The sequence below is a fragment of the Mobula hypostoma genome, chromosome X2 (assembly GCF_963921235.1).
Source record: "Mobula hypostoma chromosome X2, sMobHyp1.1, whole genome shotgun sequence".
In the NCBI taxonomy this organism is placed as follows: domain Eukaryota; kingdom Metazoa; phylum Chordata; class Chondrichthyes; order Myliobatiformes; family Myliobatidae; genus Mobula; species Mobula hypostoma.
In genome coordinates, this window is record NC_086129.1 from 22,059,044 (window position 1) to 22,076,542 (window position 17,499).

The 17,499-nt window shown below is 41.2% G+C and overlaps 1 protein-coding gene across 3 annotated transcripts in view; it reads left to right on the top strand.

The window, feature by feature from the left end:
* srpra (SRP receptor subunit alpha) overlaps nucleotides 1–17,499 on the top strand; it is a 70,791-nt gene that overhangs the window by 13,324 nt on the left and 39,968 nt on the right. For 2 of the 3 annotated variants that reach the window (XM_063038223.1, XM_063038224.1), the window contains exons 2-4: nucleotides 9,735–9,818; nucleotides 13,220–13,383; nucleotides 14,615–14,757. In XM_063038223.1, coding sequence (XP_062894293.1) covers nucleotides 9,735–9,818; nucleotides 13,220–13,383; nucleotides 14,615–14,757 — 391 coding nt within the window. Of the gene's footprint in view, nucleotides 1–3,064; nucleotides 3,178–9,734; nucleotides 9,819–13,219; nucleotides 13,384–14,614; nucleotides 14,758–17,499 lie in introns of all 3 variants that reach the window. The other variant, XM_063038225.1, reaches the window with a different exon arrangement.

A 17,499-nucleotide genomic window follows, 5' to 3' on the forward strand; every position in this document is an offset into this window, starting at 1 on the left:
TATGCAATGTTCTTCTACCACCAATTTCTCCCAGTAACCGAAATGAACACACCCTCTGTGCTCCTTGATGCGGATTTCCACCATGCCAATATATGCTGCTCTACATTCACAGGGAATCCTGTAAACACCAGCCAACCTGAAGCCCAGGTCATTTTTGACTCGCATAAGCTGTGATTTGAGCTTCCTTGCGGGGTTGTGGATGGTATTAACCTGGTATTTCATCAGGATCTTGGTGATCCTTCCAGAAACTGTGGAAGTATAGGGAAGACGGGCGGTAGCAACGGGTTCTTCCTCTTTGTTAGGTTTCCTGTTTTTCTTGTCAGCCCTTTGAAGGGCCCAATTGATTTCCTTCACCTTGTAGCCATTCTGTAGGAATGTCTTGTGTAATCATCTTATTTCCTCATGGAGACTTTCTGGGTCAGAAGTAGTTTTAACACAGTTAATCAAAATAAAAAGAACTGTTCTATGTGGGGATATGTGATGGTGACTGTTATTATTGAGGTACAAGTCTGTGTAAGGAGGCAACCGTTCTTCTCCATCTCCATCGTAAATTGAATGTTTGGATGTATGCTGTTCAGATGGTCATGGAACTGCTGGAATGCCTGAAGTCCATGAGGCCACATTATGAAGGTGTCATCATAGTAACGGAGCAGATTGCTGAGCCTCTGGCAATGATCTTTGCATCATAAAAGGGGACGGGGGAGGTTCTGGAGGATTGGAGGGTTGCAGATGTTCCCTTGTTCAAGAAAGAGCGTAGAGGTAGCCCAGGAAATTATAGACAAGTGAGTCTTATTTCAATGTTTGGTAAGTTGATGGAGAAGATCCTGTGAGGTAGGATTTATGAATATTTGGAGAGGCATAATGTGATTAGCATTAGTCAGCATGGCTTTGTCTTGTGCCTCATGAGCCTGATTGAATTTTTTGAGGATGTAACTAAGCACATTGATGAAGGTAGAGCAGTAGACGTAGTGTATACGGGTTTGATAAGGACGCAAAACTGGGCTGAGAAGTGGCAGATGGAGTTCAACCCAGATAAGTGTGAGGTGGTTCATTTTGGTAGGTCAAATATGATGGCAGAATATAATATTAATGGTAAGACTCTTGGCAGTGTGGAGGATCAGAGGGATCTTGGGATCCGAGTCCACAGGACACTCAAAGCTGCTGCGCAGATTGACTCTGTGGTTAAGAAAGCATACAGTGCATTGGCCTTCATCAACCGTGGGTTTGAGTTCAAGAGCCGAGAGGTAATGTTACAGCTATATAGGACCCTGGCCAGACCCCACTTGAAGTACTGTGCTCAGTTCTGGTCACCTCACTACAGGGAAGATGTGGAAACTATAGAAAGGGTGCAGAGGAGATTTACAAGGATATTGCCTGGATTGGGGAGCATGCCTTATGAGAATAGGTTGAGTGAACTTGGCCTTTTCTCCTTGGAGCAACGGAGGATGAGAGGTGACCTCGTAGAGGTGTATAAGATGAGAGAGGCATTGATTGTGTGGATAGTCTGAGGCTTTTTCCCAGGGCTGAAATGCCTAACACGAGTAGGCACAGTTTTAAGGTGCTTAGAAGTAGGTACAGAGGAGATTTCAGGGGTAAATTTTTAACACAGAGTGGTGAGTGCGTGGATTGGGGTGACGGTGGTGGAGATGGATATGATAGGGTCTTTTAAGAGACTCCTGGAGAGGTACATGGAGCTTAGAAAAATAGAAGGCTATGGGTAACCTTAGGTAATTTCTAAAGTAAGTACATGCTTGGCACAGCTTTGTGGGCTGAAGGGCCTGTGTTGTGCTGTTGGTTTTCTCTGTATCTGAGGAAGCATTTGGGGCGTAAGGGTGTCAGAGCCTTCCTCAAAGTCCTCCATGTAGAAATTAGCAATAGCTGGCGACAAGGGGCAATCCCATGGCCACTCCATCTGTTTGTTCATAGTAGTTCCCCTGAAAGGGATATGTATATGTGTTTGTGTGTGTGTAATATATACATGTGGGTACTCCCTCCCTCCCTTTATTGGCATTAGTGAATAAGATGGGATTTGTATCAATCCAGTAGTTTTATAATTATTATTATTTGTTATTTTCCAGAATGTCTCAGCTGCCATGTTGGATTTGAATTTTTCTCCATGGAACAATGGTTGCAGAAATATAATGGGCTCTAATTCCTGTTCAGCGATTTTAAATCTTTTTCTCACAAATTTCTTCCATTGTTTAATGTGAATACAGCACTAACTTTTGTGCTGCCGTATAAAATAATACAGCAGGGAAACAGGCCCTTCAACCCATCTGGTCCATGCCGAGCACTAGTCCCAGTTGCCTGCATTCAGCCCTCCAAGTTTCTCACCTCCATGGACCTATGGAAATGCCTTATTTGATCCAGTTGTGCCCACCTTGACCTCGTCCTCTGGCAGCTCATTCCAGATATTCATTACCCTCTAAACAAGTTACCACTCAGGTTGCATTTAAATCTCTTCTTTGTTATCTTGTATCCATATAGTTTTGGACACCCCAACCCTGGGGAAAACACTATGACTGTTCACCTTATCCGTACTCATTATTTTATACACTTTTTTGAGATCACCCCTTATTCTGCTGCACTCCAGGGAATAAAGATCCACTATAGCCAATCTCGCTCTATAATTCAGACCTTCTAGTCCATGCAGTGTCCTCATAAATCTCTTCTGCAGTCTCTCCAGCTTGTCAGTGTCTTTTCTTTATATTCTTATCAATTCTATTGTTTGGAACATGAACATTTTGCCAGCATTTATTACCCACAGGTGGCACCTTGAACCATTGCAGTTCTTCTGGTGAAAATACCATGCTTTTTGGGCAGGGAGTAATTCCAGGATTTAAATCCAGCGATAAATAATGTGTTTCCAGTTGGAGTGCAGAGTCACTTTGAGGAGGAGTTGCACAAATAGTGTGAACTAGGGTCTTATTAATTCAGTTAGCGGTTTGTGATTCTTTTGACTTAGAGCTACAAATCTTTGCTCAAATTTTTTGCTGCCTTGTTTTTCAAGTACCTCAGAAATTTTGTCTTTAGGGGAATTATGTTTTTATTTTTTATCTCCAAGGGCCCTCACTCTGCAAGTGGAATATTGATGTTACAGGTGCAGAAGCATTCCCCAGTGAAGCATATTTTCTTCAGTAGCAGTTGTTATTTTATTAGCTTCAGAATCAGAATCAGGTATGTGACATGAAATTTGTTAACTTAGCAGCAGCAGTTCAATAAAATAGATAATACAGAAGAAAAAAAATTATAATATAATTAATAAATAACTAAATGAATTAAAGTATGCGTATATTGAATAGATTATAAATTGTGCAAAAAACTACTATATATTAAAAAAGTGAGATAGTGTCCAAGGGTTCAATGTCCATTTAGGAATTGGAGGGCAGAGAGGAAGAAGCTGTTCCTGAATCGCTGAGTGTGTACCTTCAGGCTTCTGTATCTCCTACCTGATGGTAACGGTGAAAAAAGGGCATCCCCTGGGTGCTGGAGATCCTTAATAATGGAAGCTGAGACACCGCTCCTTGAAGATGTCTTAGGTACTTTGTAGGCTAGTACCCAAGATGGAGCCAACTAAATTTACAACCTTCTATGGCTTCTTTCGGTCCTGTGCAGTAGCCCCCCCCCCACCCCCAATAGCAGACAGTGATGCGGCCTGTCAGAATGCTCTTGACAGTACATCTATGGAAGTTTTTGAATATATTTGTTGACATACCAACAAACTCCTAATGAAGTATAGCCACTGTCTTGCCTTCTTTATAACTGTGTCAATATGTTGGGACCAGGTTAGATCCTTAGAGAACTTGACACCCAGGTACTTGAAACTGCTCACTCGCTTCACTTCTGATCCCTCTGAGGATTGGTATGTGTTCCTTCATCTTACCCTTCCTGAAGTCCACAATCAGCTCTTTTGTCGTACTGACATTGAGTGCCAGGTTGTTGCTGTGATACCACTCCACTAGTTGGCATGTCTTGCTCCTGTGTGCCCTCTCATCTCCATCTGAGATTCTACCAACAATGGTTGTATCATCAGCAAATTTACAGATGGTATTTGAGCTGTGCCTAGCCACACAGTCATGGTAGAGCAGTGGGCTAAGCACACCCCGAGGTGCACAGTGTTGATCGTCAGCAAGGAGGAGATATCATCACCAACCACACAGATTGTGATCTTCCGGTTAGGAAGTTGAGGATCCAGTTGCAGAGGGAGGTACAGAGGCCCAGGTCCTGCAACTTCTGAATCAGGATTGTGGGAATGATGGTATTAAATGCTGAGCTATAGTCTATGAATGGCAACCTGACATAGGTGTTTGTGTTGTCCAGTTGGTCTAAAGCCGTGTGAAAAGCCATTGAGATTGCATCTGCCATTGACCTATTGATATAACAGTGGGAAGGAAGAAGAAACCAGCCTTTCATATCAATATATTTTGTTGCATTCATGGTAGCCAATCCACATACTACAGTATTCCACAATTGTAACCGAATGGAGTTTCATTGATTCTCAAAGTAAATTTGTTATGAAAGTACATGCATGTCACCATATACAACCCTAAGATTCACTTTCTTGCAGGTGTACTCAATAAATCCATAATAGAACAATAACCATAATAGAATCAATTAAAGATCGCACCAACTTGGGTGTTCAACCACTGTGCAAAAGACAACAAACTGTCCAAATACAAAAAGGAAAGAAATAATAATGAATAAATAAGCAATAAACATTGAGAAAATGAGATAGTCCTTGAAAGCGAGTCCATAGGCTGTGGGAGCATTTCAATGATGGAGTAAGTGAAGTTGAGTGAAGTTAACCCCTTTGGTTCAAGAACCTAATAGTTGAGGGGTAATAACTGTTCTTGAACCTGGTGGTGTGAATCCTGAGGCACCTGTACCTTCCTGATGGCAGCAGTGAGATGAGATCATTAGATTATGAGGACACACAGTCCTCTTTTATTGTCATTTAGTAATGCAAGCATTAAGAAATGATAGAATATTCATCCGGTGTGATATCACAAAACACAGGACAAACCAAGACTGAAAAACTAACAAAAACCACATAATTATAATATATAGTTACAACAGTGCAACAATACCATAACTTGATGAAGAACAGGCCATGGCACAGTAAAAAAAGTTCAAAGTCTCTTGAATGTCCCACATCTCACGCAGACGGAAGAAGGAAGAAAACTCTCCCTGCCATGCCCGACCACAGTCCAACTCTGAGTCGTCCGAAAACTTCGAGCTCTGATCAGCCCACCGACATTGAGTACCGAGCACCATCTCTATCCAAACACTTCGACCTCAGCCTCGGTCGCCAGCAGCAGGCAAAGCTGGGGATTTTGAGGCCTTCCCTCCGGAAGATTCTCGATCGCACAGTAGCAGCGGCAGCGAACCGGCATTTCAGAAATTTCTCCAGATGTTCCTCTGTGCTTTCACGTCTATCTCCATCAAATCAGAATTGTCCACGGCCCCTATTTAACAAATACAATATCATTTCACTGGAGAGCGTGCGCTGCGTTGTGCTGCCATCTTCTCCTCCCGCCTCATGACCTGAGTACTGGGGGTCCCTGATGATGGATACTACTTTCCTACAACAACACTTTGTGTAAATGTGCTCAATGGTTGGGAGGGCTTTATCCACTACATCTTGTAGGATTCTCTGTTCAAGGACATTGGTGTTTCCATTCCAGGCTGTGATGCAGTCAGTCAATATACTCTCCACCACACACCTATAGAAGATTGTGAAAAGTTCTAGATGTCGAATTTTCTCATACTCCTAAGGAAGTAGAGGCGGTGCTGTGCTTTCTTTGTAATTGCACTTGCATGCTGGGCCTAGGAAATAATAGCACCAAGGAATTTAAAGTTGCTGATCCTCTCCATCTCTGATCCTCCAATGAGAACTGGCTCATGGACCTTTGGTTTCTTCATCCTGAAATCAATAATTAGCCCCTTGGTCTTACTGACATTGAGTAAGATGTTGTTGTTGTGGCACCACTCAGCCAGATTTTCCATCTTCCTCCTATATGCTGCTTCATCACCACCTTTGATTCAGTCTGCGACAGTTGGGGGGAGGGCGGGAAGTAAGCACACCGCCTTGTGCATCTGTGAATGCCCAGAGGAAATGAATCTCAGGGTAGTATATGGTAATGTACATGTACTTTGATAATAAATTAACTTTGAACTTTGAGACAGAGGGTAAATTATGTTGTTGTTCTGATGTGTAGGAGCTATGTACAGCTCATGCAATAACAACTTAGATTTGCACAGCATATTTAACATGAGGTATGTCATTTGATTACAGGAGTGAAATGCTATTGGCACAGCACAAAAATCAAGATTATGGGATAAATTGATGAGAGTATTAAGATTTAATCTTCCTGCAAGGCTATTGTCTTTAAGTTTTCATTGTTCTTATTCAATAAGTAAAATTTTCTAGTTGTCCATCATCTATGGTATCAATGATGTAGGCCGTACATAATATTTCAACATTTGAGATGGAAGGTTGTGAGCTTCATGGTTGATTGGCTAAACCAATCATTGGCCCCACCCAACAGAGGGGCTGGCAGATTAGCACTTCAAGGAACATACTGAAACGTACCACAAAATGTGTTCCGTGAGGCTGAAATCATTGTTTGGCCCAAGCAAGTAAAGGATGAAATAATTCTCTGCATTCAATTGGTTACGTTGGCCTGAACAGCTGACGTGGACACAGTTGGGTTTATTTGTGTATTGGTGTCACACATTTGATCTAACTACTTGATCTTGAAGAAACAATTTCTATAACTTACCCTAGAATCATAGAACATTTACAGATGTAGGCTCATTGGCTTATTCAGTTTTGGTGATTGAAAAATAATTTATTCTGTCTAATCCTACCTTGCAGTATTAATGTTTATAATCTGCAAGTCTGGCTTTTTAAATACATGCAAGTACTTAATACAATGGGAGGCTCAGCCTCTACTTTTGGCAGTGAATTGTAAATTCACTACTACCCTCCAGGTGAAGATATCTTTCTCAATCTTTCCCCTCATCCTTCTGTAAATTATTTTAAATCGAAACAATTCAGCCTTCTGCTAAGGGAGAATACCTCATTACTACTTTTTCGAGATGCATCTTTATTTACCTTGATTAATTCTACCCTGAGTCTCAAAGCCCATGAATTGCACAATGCCAGAGTAACAGACCCATAATTATCTGGTTTATCCCTTCTTCCCCCTTTTTAAAGGGGAGTTTTAGCAATCCTTCAATCCTCTGGTGCCACGTCTTAAAACAAATAATGGTTTTTGTTCCGTAATTTCCTTTCTTCTTTTCTGTTTTTCAAAGTGGAGCTGCTTAGCTTCAGGGATCCCATTCAGTTGACCACCCATGCTACATTTTCTAGTAGGAAGCTGACCAGCAATTAGAAGCAAAAACTCTGCTAAGGTTTTATATCATGTTCCAGCAAACTTGGTATTCAAAAAAATTTAGCCAAATGAAAAGAACCAGGATTGAATTTGGATAAGGACAGATTTGCTGTCTGTTGCATTCATTTATATCCCAGCCTGTTACTGAATTTCATCTCAGCAGGCCAGGCAGCGTCTATGGAAAAGGGTACAGTGGATGTTTCGGGCAGAACTGGAGAAAAAAGCTGAGGAGTAGATTAAAGAGGTGGGGGGAGAGGAGTGAGAAACACAGTGATAGGTGAAACCTGGAGGGGGAGGGGTGAAGTAAAGAGCTGGGAAGTTAATTGTTGAAAGAGGCAGAAGGCCATGGAAGAAAGAAAAGGGGGGAGGAGTACCAGAGGGAGGCGGTGAGGTAAGAGAGGGGAAAAGGGGATGGGGAATGGTGGGGCGGGGTGGCATTACTGGAAGTTTGAGAAATCGATGTTCATGCCATCAGGTTGGAGGGTACCCAAACGGAATACAAGGTGTTGTTTCTCCAACTCAAGTGTGGCCTCATCACGACAGTGGAGGAGGCCATGGATGGACATATCGGAATGGGAAGTAGAATTAAAATGTGTGTCCACTGGGAGATCCCGCTTTTTCTGGCGTACGGAGCGTAGGTGCTCAGTGAAGCGGTCTCTCAAACTACATCGGGTCCCACCGATATATAGGAGGCTGCACCGAATACAATAGATGACCTCAACAGATTCACAGGGGAAGTGTCATCTTACCTGGAAGGACTGTTTGGGGCCCTGAATGGAGGTGAGGGAGGAGGTGTAGGGGCAGGTGTAGCTCTTGTTCTGCCGGATCCCACTATCAAACACAGCTCCCCCCCCAACCACTTTCTGCTTTCCACAGTGATCGCTCCCTTGTCCATCATTCATCCCTCCCCACTGATTTCCCTATTGGCATTTATCCGTGCAAGCGGAACAAGTGCTACACCTGCCCCTACACCACCTCCCTCACCTCCATTCAGGGCCCCAAACAGTCCTTCCAGGTAAGATGACACTTCCCCTGTGAATCTGTTGAGGTCATCTATTGTATTCGGTGCAGCCTCCTGTATATCGGTGGGACCCGATGTAGTTTGAGAGACCGCTTCACTGAGCACCTACACTCCGTACGCCAGAAAAAGCGGGATCTCCCAGTGGACACACATTTTAATTCTACTTCCCATTCCGATATGTCCATCCATGGCCTCCTCCACTGTCGTGATGAGGCCACACTTGAGTTGGAGAAACAACACCTTGTATTCCGTTTGGGTACCCTCCAACCTGATGGCATGAACATCGATTTCTCAAACTTCCAGTAATGCCACCCCGCCCCACCATTCCCCATCCCCTTTTCCCCTCTCTTACCTCACCACCTCCCTCTGGTACTCCTCCCCCCTTTTCTTTCTTCCATGGCCTTCTGCCTCTTTCATGATGAGGCTACACTTGCATTGGAGGAGCAACACCTTGTATTCCATTTGGGTAGCCTCCAACCTGATGGCGTGAACATAGATTTCTCAAACTTACGATATTGCCCTCCCCATCCCCTTTTCCCCCCTCTCACCATAACTCCTTGCCCACCCACCGCCTCCCTCTGGTGCTCCTCCCCCCTTTCTTTCTTCCATAGCCTTCCGTCTCTTTCACCAGTCAAATTTCCAACTCTTTACCTCATCCTTTCCCCTCCAGGTTTCACCTGTCACATAGAACTTAGAAAACCTACAGCATAATACAGGCCCTTCGGCCCACAATGCTGTGCTGTGCTGAACATGTACTTACTTTCGAAATTACCTCGGCTTACCCATAGTCCTCTATTTTTCTAAGCCCCATGTACCTATCCAGGCGTCTCTTAAAAGACTCTATTGTCACGTTGTGTTTCTCTCACCCTTCTCCCCCCCCCCATCTTTTAAATCTACTCCTTAGCGTTTTTTTCTCCAGTTCTGCCAAAGGGTTTTAGCCTGAAACGTCAACTGTACTCTTTTCCATAGATGCTGCCTGGCCTGCTGAGTTCCTCCAGCATTTTGTGTGTTGCTCGGATTTGCAGTATCTGCAGAATTTCTCTTGTTTGTGATGGACATTTGCATTGCAAATTTGAAAATAACAGTTTATAATGGGTAAAATTCATAGGAAGTGAGTGCACCACATTTTAAGTATCATTAAAATGATTGTCTGACAGTAAACTGTTGAAAAATAAGTCATCACATGCTGATGTGGTTATTGTGTGCACTTTGCTAAAAGAAATTTACAATAAATTAATAACTCAGGACCCATTCTCTGAGCATTATTGTTCTTGTTTGTCAGAAAAAAATATAAATTTGATTATTCCCTTTTACAGGAGAGAGGAGGAAGCAACTCATTCACGCATGAAGCCCTCACTCTTAAATACAAGCTGGACAATGAATTTGAATTGTTGTTTGTGGTGAGTATTTGGCAGACCAAATACAATTCATGATATTCTATATATGGGATTCAAAGAAGGTCATTCTGATACAGTGCCTTGTAAAAGTATTCAGCCCCAACCTTCTGTTTGCATAAATGAGTATTACAACCAGGGACTTTGATCAACTGAGAACTTTTATTTGAGAATCTCATGCTCCTTTTTTCCCGGGGGAGCCCAAAATACAGGGAAAATTGTGAAGCATGAAAAACTAAAAATTCAAAAACTGAAATGTCAGCAGTTCAAAACTATTCGTCCCCTTTTTGCTCAGTACTTAGTTGAACCACCTCTCGCAGCTATTACAGCCAGTAGTCTTGTTGGATAAGTCTCTATTAGCTTTGCACAATCTGATGGAGCCAGATTTGCCCATTCCTCCTTGCTAAGTTACCCAAGTTGTGCTCGGTCAGTTGGAGTGTGCTGGTGGACAGCAATCTTGAGGTCTTGCCAGAAATGTTCAATTAGTGTAAGGTCAGGACTCTGACTGGGCCACTCAAGGACTTTAATTTTCTTCATTTGAAGCCACTCTGTGGTTGCTCTGGGAGTCATTGTCCTGCTGAAAGAGTAACTTCCTCCCCAGTTTAAGCTTTCTAGCAGAGCTAGCAGGTTTTTAATCCAGCATCTCTCTCTGTATTTAGCAGCATTCATCTTCCCATCAATCTTGATCAGATTTCCAAATCCTGCTGGTGAAAAGCATCCCTATAGCATGATGCTACTTTCACCATACTTTACAGTTGGGAGGATGTTACATGGCTGACGTGCGGTACTAGAATTATGCAACATGTTCCACTTAGTGTTGAGGCCAAAAAGTTCCACTTTAGTCTCATCCAACCACAAGACCTTCTTCTACATCTTTACAGTATCTTCTAAGTGATGCTTTGCAATGTCTTTACAGGCAGGATATGTTTTTTTTTTAAGAGCTAGGGCTTCTTCCTTGCCACTCTTCCGTAAATACCCTTTTTGTGTGAGCCATTAGAGATTGTGGAGCCATGCACTTCATCTCCAGTTGCAGTCACTGACTTCTGCAGCTCACTCAGAGTGGCTTTTGGCATCATAGTAGACTCTCTTACAAGTGTCATTCTTCTCCTGTGACTAAGTTTAGAGGGGCGGCCAGACCTAGGCAGTGTGGCTGTAGTTTCATATTTCTTTTCCACTTTTTCCACGATGGACTGCACTGAGCTCCGAGGTATTTTGTTTATTTATTGAGATAGAACGTGGAATAGACCATTCCGGACTTTGAGCCACACCCTCCAGCAATCACCCAATTTAATCCTAGCCTCATCATGACACAATTCACAATGACTAATTAACGTACTAACTAATACGTCTTTGGACTGTGGCAGGAAACAAGAGCACCTGGAGGAAACCCATGCAGTCATGGGGAGAACGTACAAACTCCCTACAGGAGTTACAGTGGTGGTTCTGCGCCTTTGAAATGATCTTGTACCCTTCCTCAGATTTGTACTGCTTCACTATTACCTTTTTCATAACTTGTTTTGAATGCTCTGTTGTCTTAGTTTTGGTTTGGTCTGTTGAAAATCTACCCTACTGTTGGATCTTACAGAGAGAAGGGGTATTTGTTCTTATGAATTCATTGAAAACAGGTGATCTTCCAATTTTCAACATCAACAAATTGGGTGAGTTGGTACGGTAATATACAGTATTGCACTGAGGAAAGTTAGTGTAGGAATAACAAAGGGGATGAATACTTTCCCAGCTTCATTTTGCTTTATATTTTTAGTAAAATGTTGACAGGGTTTGGAATTTTTCTTTTGATTTGATGTGCAGTATGTGTGTAGATTAGCTCAAAAAACCTGCTTCAGTATATTTTAAATTTCGAAAATGAGACAGTAAAATGTGAAAATAGTTGTGAGGCTGAATACTTTTTCTTTCAAAGCACTGTAATTGGATCTGTCGGCTATTTGTGGTTAATCTCACTAGGAGCTTACTATAAAATTGTCTGAAGGTGTGTTTTATTTGGAGAAAATCTCATTATTTAGAGCACTCATTGAACTGGAGAGAGAAACTGGCTATATTGGAGTGATATTAAAAGGGACACAAAAATGGGCACCTAGGCAATTCCAATCATCTGTATTTATAATGCAAGGTGCAATTGAATCCATAAATGTTGGGCACATTACAATTTATGCACACTTTGTGTTAACTCAATTTGTAGCTGATCATGTCAGGATCTAATGAAGTACATATTCAGCACATAAAACAGTATCCCTTTTTATGTTTAACTTGCAAAACATCTTTGGATAAGGAGGACTCTTTCTGTGTTGAATATTAAACAAAAAGGGTGCTCCACTGAACTTAGAATTACAGCAGAATGAACAGGTTTTTTTCAAATGTAGCCTCTGGATTTTTAATGGATATCTGTATTAAATTTTCCTGTGACCATGTAGTCTGTGCTGTATTTTTTGTCAGAGATCTGTAAAAGTTCAGTCAGGTGGTATGATAAATCATAAAAATTGATACAGTATCTAAGAAAGTGGCCAGTGTAGGATCGCCTCACTTTTCAGAGTAATCTGATATGGGAAAGTGAATGCAAAGAGGAGGATGCTGTGAAATATGGGGAAAAAATGAAATTGGGATTGTTGTACGGGGGGGGGGAGTAATAGAATGGGATTGAATGTCAGCAGATATAAAGTTATGGAGTTGTAGATTTGTGTTGTAATATGGAGCAGGTGAAGAAGTGGAGGAATTAGTTTAAGAACTCTTGCTTCCTGTTTATGGCAGCAAGGATTCTTAAACTGACGGTTATTAATCTGTTCTATCCTTCAAGAAGTGTAGGTGTAGAGGGTAGAGGCTATGCTGTCTTCATTATTCAAACTTGTACAACAGACATCACAGCAGTAAAAGACTATAAAGGTAGCAGAGAAATGCAATAGACAGCTTGAATCATATGCAAGTCGAATTTTAGAATGAGTTATCCTATGAGTGTGAAGTAAAATTGAATGTTGCATTTGATGTTGCTTATCCAAGGATACATGGCTTGTGAGGTTCATTTGTGCACTTTGAAAACTAAAAAATGTTAAGGTAAAGGATACTTAATACAGCTCCTTAGATGTGCTTTGAAGTAATTGCAATAATTGTGTTCATTCATTTGCTTTATTAATGTGCAGTGCTCATTGTTGTAAAGAACATTTACACAAATGTGATGTTAACCCTTATTGTACACTATGAATTTTGCTGATGGTTGAACTTTATGCCTGTTAATCTGGCTGCAGTACTTGAGGTGTTCCCTATTTCTGCCAGTGAAAAAATTTTAATTGATGCTGAATGACTGGAGTAGTTTACAGATTTGTAGGTGCGTGATTATAAATGTCAGAGTAAGACTAAGTTCACTAAAAGGGATTTTCTTTGTTTATTTTATCCTACAGGTGGGCTACCAAAAAATCCTGACGTTAACCTATATAGACAAGTTTATTGATGATATCCACATGCTATTTCGGGATAAATACAGAAACCAATTACAGCAGCGAGGGGTGCTGGGCCTCCTTAGTGGTTCCTTTGATTTCTTGGATGACTTCAAAGGCCTACTGAGGTAAATTATTCAAATTTTTCACCTTACAGCATTTCCTTTTCTCAATATAGTGCCAGGCTCACTTTCTAGTAAGATCACAGCTGACAGTTACATTACTCATATGAGGCTATGGTGAGACATTGGGAAAAATGGACACTTTGCTGTATTGATTCCAGGGGTATGTAGTTGCACAGTTTAAGTTTTCACATTTCTGAGTCAGGAGAGAGTAGAGTCCCAGCAGCCAATCACATGAAGAGAAAAGAGAAGAAAGCAAGATCTCTTAAAGGTTGGAAGTTGGAACATTGAATTAAGGAGAAACTAATGGGGGTATGAATGATATTTAACTGTTTATGAGGCAGACGCTGCAGTATTAATTTAAGATATACCCTGGGTTCACAGTGGTGAAAAATCAGCTTTTTTTCCTGAAAACTCTTCGGCATTATTCCTAAAACCTTGGACTCATCTGTATATAATAAGGATTATATGTTTAAGCACATTTATTTATTTCTTTAACTGAGAAAGCCAGGATAAAACAAATGAGCTTCTGAATGCTGTTTAAGCTTGAATGCTCCAAAGATCAGTATTTTCTCAATACCTTTTTACTTCATCAGTGAGTTTTTAAATTTGAGAGATTTTAAGGATAACCTACTTTCTTTAACCTTCCTGAAGTTGTGAATCAGGAATTTTTTTTCATAACTGTTACATTGGATGGGAGTATCAGTGGAACTAACACCTTCATTTGCTTAGCAGAAAGTGCAGTTTATTGTGGGGTGGGATAGTTTAAAAGTTAACGGGGTTGCTGATTTACTACATTTTACCTCTGCACTTTTAGTTGCAGGATGAGAATCAGTCCAAATTCCCAGTCCTGATTGTTGTCCTATTTTCATCCTGAAAAGTACTGTATGTGTTGACCACATATTGTCATTAGATTAGATTCAACTTTATTGTCATTGTGCCGAGTACAGATACAAAGCCAATGAAATGCAATTAGCATCTGACCAGAAGTGCAAAAAAAAGTATTATTTACAAAATAACTGCGAAGGACCTTGCTTTTCATTGTCTCTTGCCTTACAAATGAGCACTCAAATTCCAACAGATCACTGGGACCTTCGGAATTCTATCACCTGTTCAGAGTAGGAGCAAGAATATTTATTTTCTTGAAACTGGAAATTCAATGGTAGTGCTGATTTTAAATTTCTGTTCTGCCTACTTGTGATTGGGTAATTTTTTTTTGTTTCCTGATGGCCTTTAGGGCTGCTGAGGAACGCACCAGAGGAAAAGCACCATCTGTCATGAAAACATTTGAACAATCTGATAAATCAAAGAAAACTGTGAAATCAATGATAGAAACTCGAGGTGAAAAAGGGAAGGAGAGCAAGAAAAACAAGAAAGAAGGTAGGTTATGGTTATTCGTCAGAGGAGATATCTGATGTTTGTCATGGAGAACACCTCAAATGCACTGATGGGAGATGAACTGTGTACTGTAATGTAACAAGGAACTAGGAGCAAGATTCTCAAGTGTAACCCAGATTTTTTTGCTGTCTGTCAATCCCTCTCTGTTCTTTGTTTTTTTTTGGCTCTTACATGGTTCAATTCGAGTCTAATGCAAGTTCAAAAAAAAACAAGTCTTCTTTTGACTTGACACATTACAGGCCTCAAGACTTAGTAAATTCAACAATTGCAGATAACCAGCCTTTTTAATTTGCACCACAACTAGCCAGATCTGTTGAAACTTCATCAATCTGAAGCATGAACTCTGATACTTGTATCCAGCATCTGCAGTGACTTGCTTCTCCAGTTTGTTTCTCCATTCCAGGATTACTTTTTGATTATTTTCTTTTACTCTCCTCCTAGTGTTCTTTCATCCTCTTCTAATGACATCTACTCTAGGCAAATCATCTACAATAAACAAGCTTCTACTATCCTCTTTCAACTGATGCCTGCACCAGTTGGTATTTCCTCAAAGGATTCATAGTTCATTTATTATCAAAGTATGTATGCAATATACAGCCCTGAGATTTGTCTTCCTAAAAGACAGGCACGAAACAAAGAAGAACCGTGGAACACATTCAATGAAAAAACACCAACCCCCTCCCCATGCGCAAAAAACGGCGCAAATGGCAACAAAAATGAGCAAAAACACAATATAAAACACAAAATCAAAGGGCATATTTCAGTTCAGCTCAGTGTTCAGTATCTGCAAGCCACCCTGATTCAAAAATCACCCAAAAAATAGCAACAAAAAAAGGAGCAGCTAGAAAATAGAACACACCGTAAATGTGAATTAGAGTCCAATTTACAAACTTCATTGATTAAACCTTGCTCGAGCATCATCATCCTACAGCACTGAGGGGGAGAGAGAGAGAGATCACAGCGCAAGGACCTTCCCCAGGGAGCAGTGAGCAAGAGATACCACCACATGTAGACACCCTCTTCTGGCAGCAGCGAGCGAGAAGCTAGTAGACGGCGCTGAATGCTCTATTTCAGTCTTCCTTGGCACTTTGATCAGCGAGAGTTGGAGTTGATCATGGGCTCACGTCCCAACTGCAGGCTTCCTGGTTTCCATTCCGCACACTTTGCTGGCAGCCTCGTGGAACCCTCTCGGAGACAGCAAAGCTCCAGATCACTCGGCTTGAAAACACACCACCGGAATATAGATCACAGGCTCCAACAGTAGCCTCCAGCCTGTCAGGCAATCCATCTCTTTTCTTCAACTTATTATATGTTTGACATTTTATTGATTAAAGAATAACTCTTGTGTGTCTCTCTGTACAGATGCTACCTGACCTGTTGGGTATTTCCAGCATTTGCTGTTCAGATCTTTCCACACCTGCAGTTATTTGCATTTGCTCAGTGTCAGTGGATGGAAACTATTATGTCTGCAGCTCAAGGAGCCTTAGCTCAGATGATAAAATACAAACACTGTGATGCATTACAGAAGGCAACCTGGATATTTTGTAGGAGATACTACGACCCCTTGGATTAAATAGCCCAGAACTGGTCAGTTAAAAGGAATAGGGTAGTGATACTATGCATGAAGTGGGTATGACAATCCGGAAAAAGTGTTGGAAGAGTCTTTATATTTGTCCAGCTGTTATGTCTTTTTTTTCCCCCCTATCTGGATGAAACCACATCCTCCAAGACAATGAACAATATAACTACAGCCCCTTGGTTTTGTGCCATTCAAATTGGGAAGAGCAAAGAAATGTAACAGTTGAGGAATGGAGTAGTTAAGGGGACAGATATTATTCTGTATAGCTTAAGAGCAAGTCCTGAATGCTGTGTTGCCTGCTGATGGTGAAATTAAAAAAAACAAATTCTTAATGCTTCTTCGGGGCTTGAGAGAAAGTTGGAGTGGGAAGAGGAGGCAGCAGTTGTTATCATCTATATTGGAGTCAAAAACAGATAGTACAAAGAAAGGGGATTCTGCTGATTTGTACAAGTAGCAGGGGAGCAAATTAAAAACAGCACAGCAGAAGTAATTATCTCTAGATAACCACCTGAGCTACATGCAATTTGTCATTAAGTGAGATCAGAGTGTTCAATGAATGGCTGAAAGATTGGAGTTTGGAAAAAGAGAGTTTGTTCCTGGGGGTGGGGGGGGGAAATAAAAAAAATAGCACCAATGTTAGAGAAAGAGGGAGTTGTTATGTTGGAACAGGCTGGTACCAGTATCCTAATGATTCAAGTAACTGGGGCTGGAGGTAAGACTTCAAAATGTGCCTGTGGAAGTGCTGTAGTGACCGGGAAACTTCTTAAGAGTTAAAGAGAAAGGATAAAATGATTATGCTGCTTAATGAAATGCGTAATGATTACCAGAGTTTGTCAACAGGAGACAAAGCATTCAAATATGAGGATATATCCAGTTAGAGTAAGAGCAGAGAGCTAAATAATGAAAAGGCAAAAATTCAAGTCCCATTATCTGAATACATAAAACATTTGAAGCTACCTGGATCAATTCGTGGCACAAATGGAAATTAATGGCTATATGCAGGTGCCCTTTATAGCTGCTGAAATAAAGTGTCTAGGTGGCTTTTTGTCCTTTGTCCATCTCTTTATCAGTGTCCTGATGAAGGGTCTCAGTCCGAAACGTCGATTGTTTATTCCTTTCCATAGCTGCTGCCTGACCTGCTGAAT